The sequence below is a fragment of the Purpureocillium takamizusanense genome, chromosome 9, assembly GCF_022605165.1.
Source record: "Purpureocillium takamizusanense chromosome 9, complete sequence".
Classification (NCBI taxonomy): Eukaryota; Fungi; Ascomycota; class Sordariomycetes; order Hypocreales; family Ophiocordycipitaceae; genus Purpureocillium; species Purpureocillium takamizusanense.
This window is the reverse complement of record NC_063076.1, coordinates 693,500-716,413: the sequence shown is the minus strand read 5'-3', so window position 1 is coordinate 716,413 and position 22,914 is coordinate 693,500. Positions and strand designations below refer to the sequence as shown.

General features: G+C 60.3%; 8 protein-coding genes across 8 annotated transcripts; 6 read left to right on the top strand and 2 right to left on the bottom strand.

Annotated features, from left to right (window-relative positions):
• The first annotated feature begins 1,086 nt into the window (after nt 1-1,086).
• Nucleotides 1,087-3,726, top strand: JDV02_009052 (uncharacterized protein). The gene is made up of 6 exons (XM_047990692.1): nt 1,087-1,419; nt 1,487-1,606; nt 1,739-1,958; nt 2,039-2,578; nt 2,667-3,282; nt 3,386-3,726. Exons 1-6 carry the CDS (start codon nt 1,361-1,363, stop codon nt 3,598-3,600), a joined length of 1,770 nt encoding a protein of 589 aa, XP_047846701.1. The 5' UTR covers nt 1,087-1,360; the 3' UTR covers nt 3,601-3,726.
• A 558-nt stretch (nt 3,727-4,284) lies between these two features.
• On the top strand, nt 4,285-5,702 carry JDV02_009051 (uncharacterized protein). Its single transcript, XM_047990691.1, has one exon. The coding sequence runs from the start codon at nt 4,610-4,612 to the stop codon at nt 5,435-5,437; it is 828 nt and encodes a 275-aa protein (XP_047846700.1). The 5' UTR covers nt 4,285-4,609; the 3' UTR covers nt 5,438-5,702.
• On the bottom strand, nt 5,592-7,993 carry JDV02_009050 (uncharacterized protein). The gene is made up of 3 exons (XM_047990690.1): nt 6,974-7,993; nt 6,169-6,840; nt 5,592-6,108 (listed from the first exon to the last, which is right to left on the bottom strand). Exons 1-3 carry the CDS (start codon nt 7,025-7,027, stop codon nt 5,854-5,856), a joined length of 981 nt encoding a protein of 326 aa, XP_047846699.1. The 5' UTR covers nt 7,028-7,993; the 3' UTR covers nt 5,592-5,853.
• Nucleotides 7,994-9,796: 1,803 nt separating this feature from the next.
• On the top strand, nt 9,797-12,601 carry JDV02_009049 (uncharacterized protein). The gene is made up of 3 exons (XM_047990689.1): nt 9,797-10,694; nt 10,759-10,846; nt 10,908-12,601. The coding sequence occupies exons 1-3, from the start codon at nt 10,572-10,574 to the stop codon at nt 12,395-12,397; spliced, it is 1,701 nt and encodes a 566-aa protein (XP_047846698.1). The 5' UTR covers nt 9,797-10,571; the 3' UTR covers nt 12,398-12,601.
• Nucleotides 12,602-14,143: 1,542 nt separating this feature from the next.
• JDV02_009048 (uncharacterized protein) lies at nt 14,144-16,690 on the top strand. Its single transcript, XM_047990688.1, has one exon. It carries the CDS (start codon nt 14,848-14,850, stop codon nt 15,889-15,891), a length of 1,044 nt encoding a protein of 347 aa, XP_047846697.1. The 5' UTR covers nt 14,144-14,847; the 3' UTR covers nt 15,892-16,690.
• Nucleotides 16,545-18,754, bottom strand: GCN5 (Histone acetyltransferase). The gene is made up of 3 exons (XM_047990687.1): nt 18,582-18,754; nt 18,398-18,525; nt 16,545-18,340 (listed from the first exon to the last, which is right to left on the bottom strand). Exons 1-3 carry the CDS (start codon nt 18,601-18,603, stop codon nt 17,288-17,290), a joined length of 1,203 nt encoding a protein of 400 aa, XP_047846696.1. The 5' UTR covers nt 18,604-18,754; the 3' UTR covers nt 16,545-17,287.
• Nucleotides 18,755-18,886: 132 nt separating this feature from the next.
• Nucleotides 18,887-20,523, top strand: rad1 (Exodeoxyribonuclease III; the record flags this gene model as incomplete). Its single annotated transcript, XM_047990686.1, has 4 exons — nt 18,887-19,148; nt 19,203-19,257; nt 19,316-19,671; nt 19,718-20,523. Exons 3-4 carry the CDS (start codon nt 19,515-19,517, stop codon nt 20,521-20,523), a joined length of 963 nt encoding a protein of 320 aa, XP_047846695.1. The 5' UTR covers nt 18,887-19,148; nt 19,203-19,257; nt 19,316-19,514.
• A 688-nt stretch (nt 20,524-21,211) lies between these two features.
• JDV02_009045 (uncharacterized protein) lies at nt 21,212-21,586 on the top strand (the record flags this gene model as incomplete). Its single annotated transcript, XM_047990685.1, has 1 exon — nt 21,212-21,586. One exon carries the CDS (start codon nt 21,212-21,214, stop codon nt 21,584-21,586), a length of 375 nt encoding a protein of 124 aa, XP_047846694.1.
• Between the last annotated feature and the right edge of the window lie 1,328 nt (nt 21,587-22,914).

The window sequence follows — 22,914 nt, the reverse complement described above, 5'->3', positions numbered from 1 at the left end:
TCAAGCATGGCCTCCCGCCCTCGTCGACCTCGAGCGGGTGAAAGCGGGCGGTGACCCACCAGACTGGGGGGGTCTTGAACAAAAGCCATCAGGCTGCTTACTGTTGCAAAGTACAAACTGTTACAAGGAGTACCTTGCAGGAGCCGCACCACGACGAGCATGTCAAATCGAGTCGCTCGTGACAGCTTTTCCAAAAAAGTTGGCAGCGAACCATGCCCAACTCGGGGCCCTGCACTGGCAATCATCATGACTGGAGCCCCGCGGAAGCGGACCCGGGAGTTGGGGATGGGCCAAGGGCCCTGACGAAGAGGAACATGATGGTCACTCATCAACTGACATGTTTTCGAGCAAGGCGAAGCCAGACGTGATTCGTCCTGGGGCTCGCCATCTCGCTTGCATAGCCAGCCGCGGACGAACGGCATCCCCACCACCACAATGCAATGTGCGGGCCGGCCGCCCACATCGCCGGCATTTACGCACTGGATACGTAGACAAAGGATTGATGGATACCAGTATCGGCCATGTCTACTCATGCGGCCGAGAAAGAAGGGTTGCCCGTCCCATTTTGTGCCTGCCGATGGCTGCCCCCGCCAGCCCCCCTGGTTGCGACCCTTATTACTATTACAGCCCCTCTCATGTTCTGATTCCGCCCACGTTGGGGGGGCGCTACGTGTCAAGACGGACCGGACCGGCAGAGGGGTCCGTCCGTGCCAGTAGTAATAACTCAATCAAAGAGTTGCGGGGTGAGGTCCGTGGTTCTGACGTTGGCTTGGCAAATCTTGAACAACACGGAGATGGGACCTAGATCCGGTCGCCACCTCTTCAACAGGCGATTCCGCGGTTCCGATCTGATGGGCCATACGGGGTTTTTAGGCAGCAGTAAGCCGCCGGCGTGTGTGTTGGGCGTAATAAGTCGAGACGGAGGCCCCTCACATCCAGCGTCGGCCTGCGCTGGCCGCTCTTATACCCGGTTTCGCTTATGAGCAGACGGAGACTGTCGCCTTCGAGGGGGGGGGCTACGCCGGCCGTGGCCACCTTCTTAAATGGATGGTGGGCGTGCGACCGGTCCGTCCCGACCAGGCTTCCCTGCTTGCTTGCGCAGCTGTTCGTCTGTATTTCTGTGTCTCTGCTTCATATGCGTACGTTGTAATAGCAATCACAACTGCGGAACCCCTTTCACCCATATATCGCGAACATCGTTATTGACTCTCACAATTCCTTACGGAGACGACGACGACGAAAACCACCACCACCACCACTACCAAGCCGGACCGCTCACTACGGTCGATTTCATTGTAACCTCCGCCTAGGCTACGGCTGCATTGGTAAGAGTTGAGACGGTGCGAGTTTACCTGCCACCATGGGCTCCAAACCCCAGAGCGTTAGGACGGGAGACGAATGGGACTTTATCATCTGCGGGTACGTAGGTCGATGGCGGTGAGGACGGCTCGTTCATGTCTCACTAATGACGTCTCGCTCTCGACAGGGGCGGCACCGCGGGCTGTGCGGTTGCCGGTCGGCTGGCGGAAGATGCCGCCGCCAGGGTCCTTGTCATTGAAGCAGGTCCTCACAGCGAAAACCTGGAGAACGTTCACATGGCTGGCGGGTGAGTCAAAGTGCAGCAAGGCCCTTTCCTGAGCCCACAGACTTGGGTTTTCCCTTCCCTTGCTGCTACTACTAGGCCTAGCCATACCTATGCAAGCGCTAAAGAGGTACGTGCTCATCGCGGAGCAAACAGATGGTCGCAGAACTTCGACAAGGAGGAGACGGACTGGAACATCGTCACCGAGCCCGGGTCCGGCATCAACGGCCGCCAGGTCAAGCTCAGCCGGGGCAAATTCGTCGGCGGCTCGTCGGGGTGCAACGGCACGCTGTGCATCCGCGGCTCAAAGCAAGACTATGACGATTGGGGGGTCCCCGGCTGGAGCGGCGATGACTTTTTCAAGTACATGAGAAAGGTGAGTCGCCACACTACTCTCGCTCGCTCCTACACGGCGTGGCTTCGGCTTGACCAGAATGAACTGATACGGTCAAGCAGGCCGAGTCCTTCAAGGGCAAGCCGTGGTTCAAGGCCGACGAGGCGTCGCACGGGTACGACGGGCCGCTGGGCGTCGAGCCGCACGACCTGGCGCCCATCTCGGAGCGCATCCTCGACTCCATGCAGTCCAAGGGCCTCGCGCTCGACCCGGACATGTTCTCGCACGGCGAGAACCCGCACGGCTGCGGCCACGCGCCGCGGACGATCACCAACGGGCTGCGGACCACGAGCGCCGACTTCATCAGCAACAAGTTCAAGCGCGACAACGTCACGGTGCTTACGGGCGCGTACGTCGACAAGGTCCTCATCGAGAGGGACGCCGGGGGGCAGCTGCGCGCCGTCGGGGTGCGCGCCGTCCTGGCCGATGGGTCCGTGTTCGAGGGCAAGGCCGCCAAGGAGGTGGTTGTGAGCGGCGGCGCGTATTGCAGCCCCAACATCCTGAACCGCTCGGGCATCGGGGCCAAGGATGAGCTCGACAAGCACGGCATCGCCACGCTTGTCGACCTGCCGGCGGTCGGCAAGAACCTCATGGACCACCTGGTATGCCAAAAACTCCCTTACCCCAGCTCTCCTCCCCCCCCCCTTGTCTCCTTCAAAGACGAAAGTCGCTCGCTGATGCGCTCAAAAGATCGTCTTCATATTCTACGAGACGGACAAGCCCGGGCAGACCACCGACCATCTCATATACCACGGTACCCCTGGCGACGCCTTCAATAAGGCGTACCAGCAGTGGAAGGACGAGAAGAGGGGCTTCCTGTCCACCTTCCCGTTCGGCGCCTTCGCCTTTGCGCGCCTCGACGAGCGCCTCGCCGACTCACAGCTGTGGACGTCGGCGCCACGGGAGCCCGGGCGCGACCCGATGGGGCTCACGCCGGGGCAGCCCAACATCGAGTTCTTCACGACCGAGTGCTACGGCGGGCCCAAGCAGTACGACCGGTTCCCCGGCGACGGGCAGTACGCCTTCAGCATCATCGCCGAGCTGTTCGGCCCGCGGTCGCGCGGCACGGTGGCGCTGCGCAGCGCCGAGGCGACGGCCAAACCCGTCGTGGACTGCGGCTACCTGACGGACCCGCTCGACGTCGAGGTCCTGGCCGAGGCGTGCCGCTTCGGCAACGAGATCATCACCGAGGGCGCGGGGACCAAGGACCTGGTGAAGGGGTCGTGGCCACCCGAGGCGACGGCGCATCACCAGTTCAAGACGCGGGAGGACTGGGTGCCGTTTGTCAAGGAGCACGCGACGACGTGTGAGTTCCTGACCTTCCTTCGTTCTTTCTTTCTTCCTTCTTCCTTTCCTTTTTTTGGACTTTAATCATATGCCATGGAACTGACACAGCAGTCGCATCATAGGCTACCACGCCGCGGGGACGTGCGCCATGGGCACGGCGTCAGACCCCAAGGCCGTGGTGGACGAGCAGCTGCGCGTCAAGGGCGTCAGGGGCCTGCGGGTGGCGGACACGAGCATCATGCCGGTGCTGCACGGCGGGCACTCGCAGATGCCTGCGTATGGCATCGGCGAGAAGGCGGCCGACCTGATCAAGGAGACGTGGACGGCCAAGGCATGAGGACACGGTAAGGAGTGGCTGCTGCTGCTGCTGCCTCGCGAGGCGGGCACGGGGTGCTTCAAGCAGGGCTAAGTCGGCAATGATCGGAACCTTTGATAGTCTGAGGCTCAGCGCTCGACGTGTGTAAGAAATGCTCACTTTACCAAGATTAAAAAACAACTACCAAAAAGTCTAGCCTGCCATGCGGCCAAGGTCGATGATGACCGATTCTTACTCAGCCACTCTTATGAATGAGTATAAACTCGAAGAGTTCTGGGAAGACATGCCGAACCCAAGCATGATGACCCTTGCAGCAAGATGACTTTCGGGTTTTTCTTGGCCTCCAGAAGCCAAAACAATTCGTCCAGCAACCTCCTCCTCCTCACGATGTGAGGCCGTTCGGCTGTCACGTGCCCTCGGTGCCGCCTCTCAGGCAGCAGGCCATCCTATCCACCCGAGAAAGCTCCCCCATTGGCGCTTGCAGTCCGCGCGCTTTGACCCCAAAAAGTCAATTTACGCGCTACGCCTCCCCCGGCACGCGTCGCCTTGCGCGCACCTCAGAGCGCGACCTCGGTCGGGTCAACCGCCCGTTACGGGGCGCCGCCCAGTTCCCCATCCAGCCACTCACATTTCACCTTTATTAGCCAAAGTGCATGCAAACCGAACGCTCGCTGCACCAGCTTCACCACCTCTTCTCACCCTTCCACCTGCCTGCTGCCTGCCGCCGAGCTGTCTCTGTCTGTCACTGTCAACTCCCGTCCACTCATCTCACACCCTTGCTCCTCTCTCTCTCCCTCTCTCCCTCTCTCCCTCTCTCCCTCTCTCCCTCTCTCCCTCTCCTCCTTCAACACACGGGATCAAGCATTGACAATACCGCACCACCATCCCATCTCACCACCGGGGCGCGCCAACATCCTTCATCCGCCTCACTCATCACCCGCCCGCTGCCCTCTCGTGTTGTTCCGTCCCATTGTTGCCATCGCCGCGGCTCCAAACCCATCCAATACCACCCCAACCCGCGTCGCACACCATGGCCGCCGCCACGCTGCTCAAGCGCAAGCGCACCTCCTCGGACGCGCCCTTTTCCTTTGCCAGCGCGTTCGACAACACCATGGTCAGCACCACAACCTCAACCACAACCACAACTACAACCAGCAGCTTCAATCCCGTCTTCGGCTTCCCCGCGATGGACCCGGGCCGCGACGCGCACCTCAACAGCCGCACCTGGAAGCGCTCACGCAGCAACCGCCCCTCCGACGACGAGGTCCATCGTAAGTCTGCCGCGTCGCTCCCGCACAACAGCAGCAGCAGTCCTCCTCCTCTGTACAAGAGCTCAACGTGCTTCCCTGCAGAGCGCACCCTCCACCTACTCCTCTCCGCCCAGCAGCAGCAGCAGCAGACGACGACGACAACCATCGAGCCCAAGACACCCGCGCCCTACGTCGCCGACCGGGGCGCACCCCTCGCCGGCACCTTTCGGCAGCACCACACCGAGCCACAGCAGCAGCGGCGACAGGGCTCCCTGCATAGCTTCTGGGCCATCAACTCCGCCCCCACGGCCGCCCCCGACGACTCCATGACGGGCGTCCAGACGCATGCCCAGCCCTTGTCTCGCGTGTGCGAAGACTGCGGCGCCGCGCTGGGGGCCGTCCCCGGCGGAGACGACAGCATGGACATTGACGGCCTGTCCTCATCCGATGACGACGCCGCCGCCCCTTGCGGCAACTGCGGGAAGGTCGTGTGCTTCAGCTGCTCCGTCAGCAGCCTCGGCGAGAAGAAGCGCTGCCTGCGCTGCGCCGACCGTCGCGTCTGGGTCGGCGGTATCGGCTGGACCAGGAGCGAGGTCCGCGCCTACTAGGCGATGCGTATTTGGTTTTAAAAACTGGGCTGCTTTATAGGGACAGGCGTTTGGAAAAAGGAGCGGCGTCTTCAATTTCTGGCATTGGCTTATAACACCAAGGTTGCGGATACCAGCAAGGGCTCAGTCCCCGTTGTACAATGTTTACCAGCGCTGGGATTAACATGCGGTTCCCAATTACCTTAGTACCTGTCAGCAAGGCTGCTGCTTAGGTACCTAGGTAGTATGTACCAAAAAAAAAATCGAAGTTTACAACACACGAACCACCGAGCGAGCTTGAGTCTGTCCATTACTTCTCCGCGAGGCCGTCTGAGCGTAATTCTATCTGAGCCCACCCGCATGCATTAAAAGTCCTAGACAATTGGTACTCTACAAAATCACTGCAGCTCAAAGACGCATACAGCAGCGCCAAGCACCTAACCGCGGCGTCGCGTGGTCGGGCTCTTGGTCGACGTCGTCGTCGCCGAGTGCGCGGCCTTCTCCCGGATCGGCGGCTCCTTGCGCTTACCCTTTGCCTTCTCCGAAGGCGCGTCCCAGTAGTAGATCATCTGCAGCGCGAGGACCGCGTTGAGGATGAAGCCCGACACAAAGCCGTACAGAATGAGCTTGTCGTCGACCTCTTGCAGGGTGGTGAATATGCGCGACAGGGAGCCGGCGAGGTAGTTGAAGACCTGGAGCAGAGATTGTCAGCATCTGTCCTGCACTGTCGCTAACGGGCAGGGGCAACGTACAGCAAAGGCGCTCAGCTGGCCGGTGCCACCCTGCTGGTAAATGGCCAGGATCTGGGGCAGCTTGCTGGCGACGCCAAGCAGGCCCGCGCCGGCCTGCAGAACGCTCAGCGCGCGCATGTCGAGCAGGCTCGTGGAGAAGAGCGCGCCGGCAGCGCCGATGAGGGCGGCGACCAGGACCGCAGCTGTGGAGACGTGGCCGGTGTAGTTGAGCACGAGGACGGAGATGACCACATTCTGGCCGAGGATGAGGGCCGTCTCGCCAAAGGTGCTGAACGGGAACCCGTTGCGGACGTTGTAGGCGAGGGTAATGAGATAGGCGCTCGTCTCGAGGAGGTATGCGAGGAAGGAGACGCCTTCGGCGGAGCGCGAGTTGACGAGCTTCAGGATCTGGGGCACCTTGACGACGGAGGAGGCGGCGATGATGCCGATGCCGAGGGCCTTGCTGACGGCGAACTTGAGGCACTCGGGATGATCGAGGCGGACGTCGAGCAGCAAGGTCTCGTAGCAGCGCTCGCCGATGATGGAGACGCCGAGGTCGCGCACGGGGGCGGGGAGGTTGCGCGTGATGGGCTGCGCGAGGGGCCGGATGGCCGTCGAGAGGGCTTCCATGACGACGAAGACGAGCGGCGGGCCGCAAATAGACAGAGAGCTCAGCGGGCTGACAACGGGCTCCTGTGCGAGGGACGCAAGACGCGTAGGGGTTAGCAAACACGAATGCGAAAAAGCGATGCGTTGCGCGCGAGCGGGCGGGCGGGCGGTGGGGGGAGAGAGATGGTGAAGCGTGGCGGGTTTAGCGTCGACGCACCGAATTTTGCAAGACTGTGATTGTCGCGCCCCCTCGGTTGTTCAATGGCGGCATGGGATTGGACTGAAGGGCAGGGGCTCTGCTGCTGCTGCTGTTGCTGCTGCTGGCTGCTGCTGCGCGGCTGCGCGTGCGCGCGCCAACGCCCGAAGCGGGAACGGGGGGGTCAGCCCCCTTCTATCCCGTCGCCGCCTACCTGGCCGGAATTCACTGCTCTGGCAAAGCTCTCCTAGCAAGCTGGCCCTTCCCGCTCGGCGACAGTGGACGGGGTGACCAGCGAACGCGGGCGTGGAGCAATTGACGAATTGGCCTGGCTGGGGGGGCCCCAGGCGGTCGTGGCCTTGGCTTCAGGGTGATTCCTAGCCTAGCCTGACTTGCAGGTTGTTTTTTCTTCCTCTTTCTCGCTGCTGCGGTCCGGAATTGGGGGTGAGAGGGGAGCTCCAGATCCCGAAGGGGGTGGGAGGATGGAATCCAGGGGCAAGGCGCGATCTTATAACCCGTCGGCCCTGGACGAATTGGGATCGAATGGCAGGATAGCTGGATGAACGAATGGATTGAAAGGAGGGAAAAGATGGAGGGAAGGAAGGAAAAGGTTCAAAATGTGCCCTTGAGAATGATAATGACGACGACGACACACGCACGGCTTTGCATCCGCCCCCAGGGAAGGCGAGGCAGGTAGGTAGTAGGTACCCTTTTCCACCTCGTACGCCGTACATGCCCGTATGGTACTGTAGGTACTGCAAATGCAAGGCCAATGTGTAATAAGGAGCAGCAGGGCGGTTTTGCAAGGCGTCCACCTGGGCCTAACACACGGGCACAATTGGATGGAATCCACTTGGAGGTCCATGGGGCTGGACGCCGCCGGCCCGCCGCCCCCTTGGTACTTGATCAGGGATCAGCAATTGCTGGCTGCCCTGGTGAAGGAAGGGGAGGTGGAGGTGGAGGGGGGAGGGAAACCGTGCCATGCCAGCCAGGGACGCGTGTCGGGCAACGTGCCGGCGCGTGCGCCCGGGAGCCGTCGACATGGAGCCTCACCATTATTACCGGGGCCACACAATACAATCTGGAAACGGCGCCAAGTCCGTGCTTTGATGTTTTGGCTGGCAGTCATGGTGGTGGTGGTGCTGCGGCTGCTGCTGTCGCGCCTGGGGTTGCAGCTTGTCGAGCTAACAAGGTAATGTTGTGCGCTTGTGGGTGCACCTCGCCGCCGCTCCACGTCATGGTACGCGAGGTAATGTGATCATGCTGCGGCTGCTGCCGGTACGTACTGCGCTTGCAAAAAGCCATGGGGCCCCGAGGGGGGCAGCCGCCGACCGGGCTGTGACGATTCAAGCAACCACCGAGCCGCCTTTCACTTTTGTACGTAGGTGCCTTGCGTACTACCTAGGTAAGGTACGAAGCAGAAGCAGGTACCCACGGGCGTCGCACGCTGTTGCTCCACGATGTAGTAAAATCTACTAAAGAGGCAAGGTACTTTGCTTGGTAGGGCAGCATCGATTGGTGCGACTTGTCCGTTGCGCGTCAATGCTGCGTGGGCGGCCCCTGGATGGATGGATTGCCCGCCCTCGCGCCCAAACAAGCTCGAAGCGGCAATGCCCGAGGCTCTCGGATCCGGACATGGAAAAAGGCACCATGTGGAATCGCCGCCCATAGGCCAGCCAGCCAGGCAAGCCAGCCCGCTCTCATCATGGAAATAAGCGACGACGTGAGAGAGAGAGAAGAGACAGAGAGAGACCACGCGCACGCGTCTTGCGCCCCATCCGCATTCCCATATCTGGTTCTCCCGTTTCCCCGTCCCGACCCGCCTGCCGTCGACACGGCGTAGTGAGACATGTGCAGACGTCCGTTGAAGCTTGTCGAAGCTTAAATAAGAAACAAGAGAGGCTGGAGTGCTGCAGGGCCAAGGCCACCCCCAGACGGCCCCGAGGGGCTTCATGTATGCTCGTCCGAAGTGTATATCTGGAGATTTCGGGTGTCCCCCTCTGGCACGGCTGTCGGCCAACAAGCCTGTTCTTCTTGTTGTGTGTGCCCGGCAGTCATTTTACGGGGCCCGGCACCGGAGCTGTGATTTTAGTGTCTCCGCATCGCCAAGCTCTGCAGGGGGCTCTCTCTACAGGTACGTACTTAGGTCATCAGTCATCATCACCACCACTGCTCTCACACTTGCGGGGTGGGTGAGCACTGCACTGCACTGCTCTTGCGGAGAGCCAAGCCGCAGTCGCCAAATCGGCTTTGCGGTCGTCGAGAAAGACGTATGAGGCATCCGACACATGTAACTAAGCAGCAGATGGTACGTACGGGAAAATAAGTGGAAGCTGGCGGGGGCGGGAAAGGGGCATGTACACCGTTCGTCTAATAAAGTGATCCATTTGCTGCGTCCCCATCTCACTCCACTGGCAATGGCCTCGTTTGGCGCCTGTTGATGAGCTTGCGGCAGATTGGGCTTGGCGGCCGTGGGCTGAGTGTGGCTGTGCGAGCCAAAAATGGACGCGCGACCAGGCAGGCCAGGCAGACGGACGAGTAGCGGCCTTGCAAGCCACGCAGCATGCCAGGTAAGGTACTAAGCTAATATACCCTATTACCACGCAGTGCGTCCGTCACCGACATTGAGAGAGGCGAAGCTGCACGTGTCAGCCCACAGTGGTCACTGGGCCACCGCGGCTGGCAGCACATCAATGCTGCTCTGTTATCACAGGTACTAACGTACCTAGGTACGTAACGTAGAGAGGTCTTCTTCACCTGAACCAACAGGACCCGTAATTCGCCGCCTGCTCCTCCCCCGTCCTCCCCCAATGGCTTGCCCTGGATCCCGTCCAACCCGCCCAACCCGTCCTCCCGGCGCGCTCCCGCCCGCACCTTCAGGTCAGTTCTCGCAGCCACCCGCAGGCTCACCACCCCCGGGCCGCCGTGGCACTGGCGGCGGCCCAGTGCTGAACCAACCACCGCTGTGCCCTCCAGTGCCCCAGGTCTGCGCGCGTGCTGTGCCCACCTGGCATCAGGCTCCATTGCAGGAGCACGGGCAGCGCTGTCGTCTCTTGTCAGATCCAGCCAGGCAGCCCAGCCTAGTCCAGGCCAATAATCCCCACCGCCGACGAGGTCATCATCCCATAGTATCAGCTTCGACACGATCCTGCCACATGCCTCGACGCACATGTTGGCGTGCTCACCTCACCTCACCAACGAAACGCATCCGCCCCAGGAACCCTGCTGCAAGGCATCTGCACTGCGCCGGCCGGCCTTGCCAGGGCTCTCCGGCGCTGTTTTAGGCACGGCGTCGCTGTGACTCGTCCGCCACCTCACTCCACCACGAAAACTGCCCGGCCACTCCACGAAACCCCCGGCACAGACCAGGCGACATCCCACTCCCTCACCCACCCCTCGCGGCCTGGTGCCTTTGACTCCAAAAGACGGACGCACCGGCTTTGTCGTTCTTATACGCTGCGTTTCCCGACATACTGTGCGCGCAGCGCTGCCTCGAGCCATCCCGGATGATCTATCGTCTCCTCCACCGCCACTATCCTGCAGCTCCCCTTCAGCCCGTCTACCTGCCTGCGCCTGATGCCGTTGACAGATCCCGGCTCGCAGACAGCCATCCTCCACCATGTCGACGTCCGGCTCGGACTCGACGCCCGGCGCTCCGCTACAGTATTCGTACATGTTCGAGACGAACAATGCCCCGACTAAGCAGCTCGACGCCCTGTTGCGGGCCATCGCCCGCCACATCGTAAGCCCGCCTCCCGTGCCGCGCGACCCGAGATTCCCTGACTGACACCCGTGCGCGCCGCAAGATCCTCGAGATTGGAGACAGGCAAGATGCGCAGCTGACGCCCACCAAGCTCGCCGCCTTTTACAAGGCCGTCGGCGGTGATTATGACTGTACGTGACACCCGTGCTACCCCGCGATGTTGCTCACCGACTCACCGCCTCGGCGCAATAGCCCTCTTCATCGACATGACGCACTCGTCCCTCTCCTACGTCTGGCAGGTCACCGGTTGCCAGCACTCTCTCCAACCGACGAGCGACGACTTCGCACCCCCTACGATCCCCGCCTTGACTTTTCGCGGCTTCTCGCGATGGGAGTCGCTCGAGATCCTCCTCGGCCCCGAGGAACACGTCCCATTCCTGCAATATGCGGTGAAGAACTGGGCGCTGAAGCACCCCGATACGGGCGAAGACTTTCCGCCTGAGCTTCCGTCGAGCGTATTCCCCGCGCTACCCAACGCCGAGGTGGACCGTTGGCACAAGTCATGCGCGGACAGACTCAAGAGCGAGGCCGCATCCTCGGCGGAAGAAGGCACGACGCCGAAGCCCTCTCCGGCCGCAGAGCAGCCGCCGCCCCGGTTCACCTACGTCCATGTCAACCCTTTCCAACCAACATCGTCACCCCGACCCAGAGCTGCGGAAACCGACTATTTTGGGCGGCACATGCCTTACACACATGTCCCCATGGGGCGCCACGCCAGCACACGCCGTTCGGATAGATCTCCTCGCCGGGAGGAGACTGCCGAAGAACGAGCCAGACGAAAGAGCTTCTCCGACTACACATCGGAGCCCCTGCACTCTGACCTGCCCCCTCACGTCTATTCCTCGACACATCTCGACCCAGGCTTCAAGCGGCCAGCAGCGCAGCCCCGAAGGCACAGTCACCCGAGGCACCAGTCATCAGACTCTTCAGAGGCCGAACCCACGCCGGAGCCTAGTAACCTCAAGGCTAAGCGCAGGCGCCATCCGGCCTCACCTCCGCCCCCACCGTCGGTCCGCCGATTTGTGCCTCCCAGTGCACCGATCCCGCCGCCGGCCACCTCAGGCGTCCGCCCACACCGATCCGACACGCGGTCCGACGACCCTAAACGAAGAAGCGTGCCGAGCCCGCTCGGCTCTCTGCGCAGCAAGCTGAGCGAAACAGTTTCGAGCATCTTGCCCAATGGATTCACCTCAGAGCGGCCAAGGGCCGGCTCACGACAGAACTCGTCCAACGATCCGATCCGCGTGCGGAGGAGTCGCGAGCAGTTTCAGCCCTCGCGGTTGAGCCGCAGCTACTCCGACCCAGACTCAGACGACTCATCTGAACTTGGGCCCGCAGACGAGCTTCGGAGAAGGCGACGAGTCAGAGACGAGCGGGATCGGGAGCGGGAGCGGGAACGATACCATCGCGGGCGGGTCCGAGACTCGGACCGTGACTGGGACGACGAGCGTGACAGGGACTCTGGCGGTCGTCGCGAACGCCCATACTTGCGCAGGCCGGAAGCACAACGGCGCACGAGCAGCCATGCCGACATCGACCGACAGCGAGACCAGCCGGGCTGGGATCCTCGCGACAGGGAGCAGAGGAGAAAATGGGAGAGGCGGTCGCCAGACGAGGCTACGGTGCCACCGACAACCACTGGAGTGTCGGGACGGCGGTACGCGGAGGCGGCATATAGCTGAGCTATGAGAGAGCGAGGAAGCGTGGGCGCACGTGGACGTATACGCGAGGGCACGAGCAGCTACGACTTTCAGTCCGCGCGGCAGGCGCCTGATGGCGAACGGTTTATGAGTTTGACGATGTCACGGATTTACTTGGGCGTGCGAGCAATGCTTGATTTGACGCCTCCTTCACTCTGATCTGGATAGGCAATTGAACTCGAGGGACGTCTCTGTCTCTGTCTCTTCTCTTTATGACAAGGCTCCGTTATGCGAACCTAGAGCAGTCCATCAACCGGACGGGCCAAAGCCGTCGGTGGTCTGTAAGTGTGTGGAGCCGCAGCGGTAGATATGGGGGGTGGGTGTTTGCCGGCCCGTCGCTCGGGAGGAGCGCTCCGCACGGGTGCGGAAGGGCGGAGACATGGAGACGCCCAAGGACGGGACGAAATCCGATGGCCCCTCATGTGACACGGGGGGGGGACCACACGCATATGCCTGGAAACGGGAACAGGCTGGTGGAAGTGGGGGAAGACAAGATGCCTCGCCTGGTGTCACAGATAAGGCAGTGGCATGCGAGGGACGAAGTACGTACCAACGTTACGGACTACATGAGGTACTGATGATCCCTTTGGCGATGCAAGCGCCCCCGGCCCCTCTGTGGATAGTAGCCACGGGCGAGTGCTGGATGCACGATGCCGGGTGTCTGTCGCGCAGAAACGGAGAGGCCTGCAGACGGGAGCTGTGTGGCGCACGGGTGAGTATGAAAGGGGGGGAGTGTTCCCGCGCGCCTCCTCGTGCGAGGCCCTTTCCCCTTGCGGCGGCGACGTTGGGGATGGTTGCTCTCGCGAGGGGTGGTTGAGGAGCGTGCAATGTGAAGGTAACAGATGCGGCCAAAGCACGTTCACGATTGGGGGCGATACTGCCTTAGAAGTGCTAATGAGCCAGTCAGTACTAATGTACGTACCGCGCAGTTGGTCAGTGACGAATTGCTTTGCATCTTTGCGTCACGCGGTGTTTGCGCGAGTAATCAAGAAGCGATGCTTGATGTTCCGGGTAGATTGATGAGGATGGGGGGAGGCGGGGCGTCAAGATGGCACAAGCCGCACACACGCAGCGACGCACGCAGCCGGGCGAGAGGTAACCGTGCATATACATACACCTCATTACTTCGTACTTACGTGTTTTGATAAAGGTTCACGCTGGCGGCTACAAGGCCGTGGATCAAGCAGCCCTTGATAGATACATGATGGATGTGGTGCGCCTTGCCTGTTAGTACCTGCCTACCTGCTGCCTGCCTATCTGCGCTGCGTCAAGCTAAGCTGGGCGTGGCGTACTTTCCGGGCATGCCCCGGATGGGGAACACGGCAGGTTGAAGTGATGAGGTGTCCATGGATGAAGGTATTGAACAACACGCCCTTCCCTCTGCACTGCCATATCGTGACGCCGCGAGGGAGCGTCCGCTGAGAGAGCGGCTGTTCGGCAGCTGTGCTAGGTGAAGTGCCTAAAGGTAAGGTACCTTGCCGGTAGACGGCGGGACAGGAACCGCCAGAGCGTCCAGGACACCACCTCACCTGGGCACCTCGATCTGCGTAACCTGCTCCGAGCACCCGACCCACCGCTGACGGGAGCATCCATGGATCTCATCAGGCCCCTCGTCCAGCCACTGGCGGGCCGCCCAGAAGCCTGGCGCCTCCCACAGGGCCCGTTACGCAAGGCCACGCCGCCCCAAAGGCCAAGCAGCCCCGTCTCGGAAACGCTCCTGCATCCATCCATCCATCATCCATTCCTCCATCCGCAGACGTCCATCCCACTGCCCGCAGCCAACCCCGTCCCGCCTTACATAGGTGCTATTTTTCTTCTCTGCCCTTCCATTCCTCTCGCCCAACAACACTCCGCCGCATTCTCGACCTCGCAACCACCCATATCCCCTCCCCTTTCACGGACCACACCGCAGCCACGCACGCCCCAGTCACTGTGTCGTGGCGGTTATCGCGACCATCTGCCCGGCGCCGCCCCAGCTGCTTCATATACTGTACCTATAGACAGGCTCCGGACCCGCCCGGCCGCAAAACATCCCAGCCGATAACAGCCGGGCTGTGGGCTGACTGTCCTTGGCCTGCTTGGCCCCCCGTCGCTTTTGGCCGCCGTGAAAACGAACCTTCAACGGCTTTCACTGACGACACCGACGCCGCCGCCGACGACGACGACCCACGAGCGAGTCAGTGAGCACCGCAGACGAGGCGCCGACCTCCCACCCACATCAACACTGCCTTCGCGTGCCCGCCGTGCGTGCGACTAAGCATCCGTGCTCTCCCCAACAGCGCGACCCCACCAACACGACGACTCGTAACGAGACTGGCCACCTCATCTCTCTTCACCCTCACCGACCCGGCGCCAGGATTGCTGCTGCTGCTGCTGCCTTGCACACCCGCTTCGCCAATAGTCCCCGTCCCGAAGCCGCGCCCGCCGTCAAGATGAAAGGGCGCCCCGTCGAGGAGCTCGTTTACGAGTGCATGTTCCCCAAACCCAAGTCCAACGACCCGATACACTTCAGCGCCTTCCTTCAACGCTACCTCATCCCCGAGGTCCGTCAGGAGACGCACTCCTTCTACGGCCATCTCGAGACCCAGGAGGCCAAGTACCCCGGCCTTGACTACAACCACAAGACGCACCGCATCCGCCTGAGCCGCTGGCCCTGGCACCGCCGCCTCTTCCGCGCCTTCAACAACCTCGACCTCACCCCCAACGAGATTGCCAGCCTCACCAAGTGGGAGGGCACCAAATGGGCCAAGGAGAAGTTTGAGGCGGAGCAGGGCATCGTCATTCGTGACACCACCGACGAGGGCTTCCCCGATTGGACCGAGATCCCCGACCACACCAGCCGGTCAAACAGCTTCGGGGACGAGCAAGAGCACGTCGGTGCGTCTGCCATCCGCGGCTTGCGTATGCTCGACGACGATGACGACGAAGATGAAGACGACGAGACGGACGGGGAGCTCGAGAGCGTTGGCGTTGAGCTGAATGCGCGCCTTCGCGCCCAGGCCGCGAGGCGAGAGGCTGGTGAGACGTCGGCCGTCCTGGACGAGGAATGGGAGCAGTGGCTCAAGCACGCCATCGAATCCGGCGAACTGACAATCATCACCGACCGCATTACAGACCAGATGCTCCGCAGGGCCGCCTCGAGCTCCTCCGTCATCCCCGCAGCCCTCGTCCCACCCAGCATGCTCAACGCCGCCCGCGCGGGACAGTGGTCCGAGATCCCCGAGCTGCTTCAGCCCGTCCTGCAGCGAACCATCGACGCCGAGGACGCGGGCACCACCAGCAGCGGCAGCGCCGGGACCCAGACTCCCAGCGACAGGTCTGCGACGCCCTCGACGGCTTCCTCCAGGCTTCCTTCGCTCGACGATGGTTCCCGGCCGCGCGTGTCGTGGCTGCGGCGACGTTCGATCTCGGGTCTCCGCCTCCCCGTCGGCGAGGCAGGTGCCACGTCACGCACCGCCGAGACATCGGGAGCCTAGGCACGAATGCCCGTCTCCTTTCTACGAATTTGATGACCGCGCTTGATTGGACCCCGTCGTGTCTTGTCTGATAGACAACTGCGAATTCCGGAAAGAATTGACTACTCCTTGGAGTGGACACGATAACTATGCGCATATACGAGTGCACCTGCGAATCGAGCAAGACTGCACATGCGTTGAAGCGTAGTCGCTTTGAAAGATACTTTGATGGTAGCATCCGAATCACTCAGCCCTCCCCCCTTATGGCCTCGTCTAGGCCCGCACTCGTGGGGGTGAGGTGCCACCGGCGTTTGGGAGGCGTTTCTACGCTTGATGATTGTTTTTATCTTTTTGTTTTTCTTCTTCTTATTGCTTGGCTGCTCCTGCAGGCGTGCAGTTTGACAAAAGCCGCTAGTAGCGAGAAGGAGGCGGAGGGAGGGAACGCAGATTCGAGGCATGAGAGTCGCGCAGCGAGGGTCGAGGACGCGGGCGGGCAGACTCTGGGCCCCGTGCTGGGCGCGCGGCCCCGTGTCCCCCTGCTAATGTTTTGTCGTCGTACAACAACCAACAACAACAATCCCTCCTGAAAGTCGGTGCGTTGTACATACGAATGAGCTGCTGGGTTTACACGCCTCGTGGCTTGGTCGTAGATAGATTTTGCGAGAAACAAGGCCCCCTTGGTGAGGTATGAAGCGGGCATATCAACTCATGTACGCGGTCGGTACCGTTTTTCGAGAATAGAATCCACGTCCCGTCTACTTCATTAGTACCTACCTTAGGTAGCTGCATCACACAAGACTGTCCGCTACTATTGCGCTAGGCTCCCTATCGTAATCGGTACAACATCGCAAGTCTTTGCAACGGGGGCAGCAGCGGCAGCGGCAGTAGGCTGCCCGCTACCTTGGTTTCGGTTCCCTAGAAGTTCCCAAATTCAAAACAAAATACTTGAGCAATACCCCAAACAATGTCCAGTCCAGTCCAGTCGTGACGACTGGTACAGTAGTATGAGTCAATGACCCTGATCCCCCGTGCGGTTATGCGTACCAGCCCATCCCGCATGGTAGGCATCCCGTTCCGCTCACCGTGTACCAGACCGTCCTGTATGGTATACCCTCCGCTCAACGCCAAAACCCTTTGACAGCCCAAAAACACCTCGCTAAACGATTCACTTCCTGTTTCCAGCCTTTGAAGGCCGTAAAATGATCCTGCAGTTGAAAGAAAACGACGCAGCCGCCATGGTTAGTCACTGATAGAAGCACTCGGCACGCCTGCGAAATGGCGTGGGACCGCAAAGTTACCTGAGCCGTGGTCGCGACGCCCCGCTGGGGTCTTGGCCCTGTGTCTGGCTCTGGCCTTGCTGTGTAGCGGGCGAGGCGGCGGCGATGGCGTTGTTGCGCCTCGAGGCTGGAGCAAAGTCCTACTTCTCCGGCTCGAGGTGCGACCACTCGGGGACGGCCTTGATCTGCTGCCACATGTATTTTTCAAGCTTGTTGGCCGACTTGGCGTACGGCGTGTTCTCGTTGTTGTACTTGCGGCAGTTCTCAAAGATGAGGCGTGCGTCTCTGGTAAAATCCTCGGGCGTGGCGTACTGGTCTGCCTCGAGTTTGCTCTCCATGGTGCTGAGATCCATGGGCTCCTTGATGACGTCGTAGTAGTCGGCCACTTCGTCGCGGTTAACCGGGACGAGGAACGGCCACGCCGAGTTGTGGTTCTGCAGGTCGTTCAGCAGATGCAGGAGCTGGTTGTAGTTGGGGCCGTGGCGCGGCTGGCGCGCGAGCTCGTCCATGTCGGGGGACCAGCCCGACTCGCGGATCGCGGGGATGTCGAGCGGGTTGATCTCCTTGATGCCGTTCTTCCAATCCTTGGGGGGCGGGTGGACATTGTGCGACTTGGAGTAGGCGCGAATCTTGGCCTGGACGCACTCCTTTTGCTTGAGAAGCATGCGGCCCATCTCGAGGTACCGAATACGAGGGAGCATCGAGCACTGCATTATAGTGCCGCCTTCGTAGTCCTTGATGTAGCCCATCCATATCTTCTTGTCGAGCGTGATCTCCTTTGTGAAGCCCTGCTTCTTGAAGTAGCCGATGGCGTAGTTGTCCGCGTACGTCAGGAAATGCATCACGTCGCTGCTCGCCTTGACGTAGTCCTTCAAATGAGACATCATGTGGGCGCCGTATCCCTTGACCTGCTGGTCGGAGCTGATAGCGCAGAACACAATCTCGGCAAAGTGGCGGCCCTTGAAGGGGCGGTACGTGATTCCGCCGATGACCTCAAGAGGCTTCTTGACAATAGCAATCGACAAATGTGTCCGATCGTAGACCAGGCGCGCGATGTAATCCTTGGGCATCTTAGGCAGCTGCTTCTGGAAAATGCATTTTAGGCCTGTGAGAATGATGAGAGAATCGCGGTCGCCATCGTTGTTGACCACGCGGAACTCGATTTCGCCATTTCGCTCTTCGATCACGGCGGGCTGAGAGGCGTATCGTTAGTCAAGGCAGACACAGGGCCCATGAAGGAGCGTTCGAACCTTGTCAGGAAACGGAATCGGCTTTATTTCCTGCTTCTTGTCCTCTTGGGGCTCGGCAGACTCATCGTGCTTGATGCGTTTGGATGCCGACGGGGAGGAGGGGTCCTCCGAGGCCTTGCGCTTAGCACCTGTGCATGTGAGTTGGTCGCCTCGCCGAAAGGTCAGAGGGAGGGTCTCTACGCACTCTCTTCCTTAATGTCGGACATTTTTGCGGCTGCCTGTGACCGACGTGAGGCACCGCGGGCGCAGGATTCGGAGCGAAACGTCACCAGGGCGCTGCAGTGGAGTTTCCAGGTCGCGTCGATGAGGCGGGATGGTCGGTGGTGGGTTGCGGCTTGACTTGAAAGTGCTGGTCCGTGCATTGCTTACGTGATGCCTCTTAGGTTACTGGTCGACAGGGGCGCGGCGCGCTAAACCGCTCTTGTCTATGGCCACGATGTCTCTACTGCACGCACGGGTGAAGCTCCAGCTCCGCGCGTCAACCTCGTTCATCACTCGACTAGACCATACCACAACGCCCTCCATTACGCCTTTTGTGCTTGACAATTGAGCACACGGCAGCCATTCGCTTGCGCATTGACAACTCTCGAGCGACTCTCTCAGGTCCGGCACATGGATTCCTCTCTGCAAGAGGTCTGGCAAGCTGCTGCAGGCAGTCCCTTTCTCCCCACTGTCGGCAAAGGTAGCCAATTCCTGGTTGGATTCGTGCTGCTGGCGAACGGGCTCGTGGCGACGGGAATATTTGCGCTGAGTACGCATCCATATTTTCGATCCTGGCTGGAGATGGCGAAGCTAATTAGCGCAGATCGCTCGTTGGTCAACCTCACGACGCTGGGTATTCCAGCCTCGCTGGCGATCGCGTATGTGCCCTTCTGCCCCAAACGAGACTTTCGCGTCCTCGAGACTGAACAAGCGCAGATTTGGAGTCGTTTATATGTTCTGTGCAGTCGGAGTCTACGTCTGAGATACCCCGACCCTCAAGCACGCCGACCGGACACCTGTATATTAGTTGGAGACGAGAAAGAAGCGCCGCCGAGCCCATTGTGATCTGATTTCTAGTTTGCCTCCTCTCAGCCCTGTGTTGCCAGTTAGGGCAGACCTTTGATCGAACACTGTCATGGCGCCGGATGCGCCCCCGATCCTGCGAGCTGTGGCCACGTCCACGCGGCCCATGTACCAGCTTCTGAGATGCATCAACTTCGCGCCACGAGTCCATGTCCAGATTACAGAGGAAGGCATACGATTTGCGTCCGACCATGCGCGTGTTATGCAAGGTAGGCATCCTAGCCCGACTCGGGTATCCTGCACTGACACATCCAGGCGTTGCTTTTCTGGACAAGGCCCTGTTCTCTTCGTACTCTGTCAATCTTCCCCCAGCCGAGGATGGGGAAGCACCGGAGCTCCCCAACTTCCAGATATCTCTGGCATCATTCCTCGAGGTCCTCCAGATCTTTGGGGCTGTCGACGTGGCAACACGGGCGCAAAAGGCCGAAGCAGACCCGTATCGGAGCAACCTGCGCAACTACAAGCCTGATGCGTTTAGTAACCAGACTTTGGGCATCTCTGGGACTTGCACCTTACTTTATGGAGAGGAAGGGGATCCGTTCAAAATTACCATCGAGGAGTCGGGCGTCAAGACCACGGCTGGCTTGATGACTTACCTGCCCGAGGTGCCTGAAGATATCCCGTTTGACCGGACCGACCTCTCATTCAAGATCATCATGCAGTCGCGCACTCTTTTGGACTCACTGGCAGAGATTTCTCCCACATCGCCGGAGAGACTGACCATCACCGCTGTCAAGACGACGCCTTATCTGTCTCTGGCCGGGACCAGCGATCTCGGTAGCTCTGGGGTGGACTTTGCGCGAGGCAGGGACTTGCTCGAGACATTCAACATTGCCAGCCGATGGTCGCAGACATTCAAATTTGACTTTATCAAGAGCTCGACCGAGGCGATGCGCATTGCGAGCAAGGTTAGTCTACGGGGTGATGGGCAAGGGGTTTTGAGCTTGCAGTTCATGGTCGACATGGAAGGAGGAAAGCGAAGCTTTCTGGACTTTCGATTCGTTCCGTTCATGATGCATGAGGAGGAGGAGGGCGCGGGAGCTGAGGGGGAAGAGGATTGACCTCTGATGTGACCTTGTAGATGGCCTCGTAGCAACAATGCTTTGTGGCGTCTTTTCTTTTCTCGCTGAAGCAATACTCTGTCTCGCTCAAAGGTGCATGCGCGTCGTTGTTGCTGTCGTTGTTGCTGCTGGTGCAAAGCGTGTATGATTGACCCGCGGCATCATCACGCCACGCCACGCCAGTTGTCGACGGCTCGACGGCGGGCGGATGACGGGGTTGTGCACCCTACCAACCTCGCACCCGCTCTCTCTGGTATGTGGCACCAGTGGTGAGCCCTGGGAGGATGGATCCTCGCGGTCTGGCGTGGCTGTCTGAGACTTTTTGCGTAGATAGTCAGGCGGTGACGAGCCGACTGGAATGGAATATCATAGCGGGGGGGGCTGTCATCAAGGGAGACGCGAAAGCACTCAAAAGGCGCCGAATCTTCCGACAGGAAAGCCTGAGTCACATTGATCATTGTTTACTGGGCAGAGAATCTACGTTCTACGATCTTTAGGAGCACTTGACAACGCGTCCCTACTTTGAGCTCTCTGCTGTGTCCTAAGTCGGTTCGCGTGATACACCACTTACACGACGCTCGACAACGAACGCCGTCCGACGCAACACGTACTCGCCCGCGCGTACACCCACACGCGATCACCAAAAAACAAAATACGCACATCTCACCCACACACACAAACCCACAACATGTTTTCCAGAGGCATTAGGCTCGGAGACGGCGACGTTGACGACGACGAAAAGACTCACAACAGCCGCAACTGCTGCCAGCAAATCATCCACCTACCCTGCAGAATGGTACAGTCTGTCGCGGGCTGGTTCTTAACATGCTGGCGGCACCAAGAGTCGAGGAGGAACAGCCACATCAGCAACAGTAGTAGCAGCAGCAGTGGCGGCGGCGCGTCAAGGCGCAGGAGAGGCCCCGTGGACGACTGTCGCCCGCTGCTGGGAGGAGGCCGAGAGCGGGGGACGCCTACGACCCCACGATTCCCAACGCACGCGGCGGCTTCGTTCCTCAAGACGGGGACGTCGAGGAAGATGCGTGATGCGAACAGCATCTTGTGATGGGCGCCTCCCCCACCGCGTGCGGAGGCGGATGAGGGGGAGGCGGGGATAACGGTTGGTGCTGCTGCTGCTGCTGCTGCTGCTGCTTGCTGGTGGTGGTGGTAAAGTGGTGATGATGGGGACGATGGGGGGAGAGGGGGGTTCTCGCGAGGGCAGACCCGCCATAGACGGTCGTGTTAGTCCCCAACAATGGACGGGATACCCAATAGAGGTGGGAGGAGGGCATCATGTGCAGCGCCGCAGCATGTATGTACGTACGTACTATGTACGTACCAAGCACGCACCTGCTCTGCGGTCCCGCTCATGATGGGGGTGCAAAAGGCTGGCGGTGGTGTGGGGGAGAAAGCTGCGGCGTCGCTACGTGGGGCCCCTTTGCGCGCCGCCTTCGAGAAGCGGAAGTCCGAGCAAGATGTGACTTGACTTGGTGGTGGTGGTGGTGGTTGTTGGGCTGCGGGTGAGCAGGAGGTGCGAGCGGCTCAAACGCGTGGCTTGGCAACGCATTTTCTCTCGCTCTCTGTCTCTGAATGCAAGTGAGCGAGCGAGCAGCACAAAGGCGCTGACGGGCAGCTCGTTGGGGTGTGTGATTGGCCTCGATCCGTGAGTTGTTTCCCAGCCACAGCCGTGATGCCGTGGGGAGAGGGGCAGCGGCGGCGGTGGCGGCTTTGACGTGACTTGGCTGGCCGGCGGAGGGGCCCCAAGGTGAGCTCGGTATGCCCATAGGGGTTAGGACGAGGAGAGGGCCGCGAGTTGCGCTTGGATGGATATCTTTCTTTCCCATGGGTCATTGTGCGTGCATGCATGCCAATGGGTGAGTGAGGCAATAAGTAAAGGTATATATTGACGGGTACTTAGTACTGTACGAGAGTGGATGACTAGTAGCGACTGAATTGGACAATCTTTTACGCTCTACGAATCAGGCGTCTCTGTCTGGCTGCCGCCTGAAGTTTGCGGATCATGGCATTATTGTATAGCAAGTATACATGAAGGGTGTGCTCAGTGCATAGCTTGAGCCCTGCGTAGGTTGTCAACGCCTGCCTGGCCAAGACTCAAGAATCAAGATCAAGAAAGATGCCCATGTTAGCATAACGGCAGCACGGCACACTTGTAGTCACGTAAACAGGGCAACAACAACCGAATGAGGAGCTGGCCAGCGAGCCAGGCGACAGGTCATCTACTACCTACCTAGGTAGGTACAGTTACTGTGTACGTAGCACTATAACCAGTACTCACGATGCCCGCGCCGGGATCCATTCGCACAAAGTCATTGTAGCCTGGCTACCTGCCTGCATGTTGGTTCACGGCACATGTTCGCCAGGACGCCACGCTTG

Coding starts and splice junctions, on each gene's coding strand:
- JDV02_009052 (XM_047990692.1), top strand. CDS start 1,361: ATGGGCTCCAAACCCCAGAGCGTTAGGACGGGAGACGAATGGGACTTT. Junction 1,420..1,486: donor TGGGACTTTATCATCTGCGG/GTACGTAGGTCG, acceptor CGCTCTCGACAG/GGGCGGCACCGCGGGCTGTG. Junction 2,579..2,666: donor AGAACCTCATGGACCACCTG/GTATGCCAAAAA, acceptor TGCGCTCAAAAG/ATCGTCTTCATATTCTACGA.
- JDV02_009051 (XM_047990691.1), top strand. CDS start 4,610: ATGGCCGCCGCCACGCTGCTCAAGCGCAAGCGCACCTCCTCGGACGCG.
- JDV02_009050 (XM_047990690.1), bottom strand. CDS start 7,027: ATGCCGCCATTGAACAACCGAGGGGGCGCGACAATCACAGTCTTGCAA. Junction 6,841..6,973: donor TCACAGTCTTGCAAAATTCG/GTGCGTCGACGC, acceptor TCCCTCGCACAG/GAGCCCGTTGTCAGCCCGCT. Junction 6,109..6,168: donor GCCAGCTGAGCGCCTTTGCT/GTACGTTGCCCC, acceptor TCTCTGCTCCAG/GTCTTCAACTACCTCGCCGG.
- JDV02_009049 (XM_047990689.1), top strand. CDS start 10,572: ATGTCGACGTCCGGCTCGGACTCGACGCCCGGCGCTCCGCTACAGTAT. Junction 10,695..10,758: donor GGGCCATCGCCCGCCACATC/GTAAGCCCGCCT, acceptor GCGCGCCGCAAG/ATCCTCGAGATTGGAGACAG. Junction 10,847..10,907: donor CGTCGGCGGTGATTATGACT/GTACGTGACACC, acceptor TCGGCGCAATAG/CCCTCTTCATCGACATGACG.
- JDV02_009048 (XM_047990688.1), top strand. CDS start 14,848: ATGAAAGGGCGCCCCGTCGAGGAGCTCGTTTACGAGTGCATGTTCCCC.
- GCN5 (XM_047990687.1), bottom strand. CDS start 18,603: ATGTCCGACATTAAGGAAGAGA. Junction 18,526..18,581: donor GTCCGACATTAAGGAAGAGA/GTGCGTAGAGAC, acceptor TCACATGCACAG/GTGCTAAGCGCAAGGCCTCG. Junction 18,341..18,397: donor CGATTCCGTTTCCTGACAAG/GTTCGAACGCTC, acceptor TACGCCTCTCAG/CCCGCCGTGATCGAAGAGCG.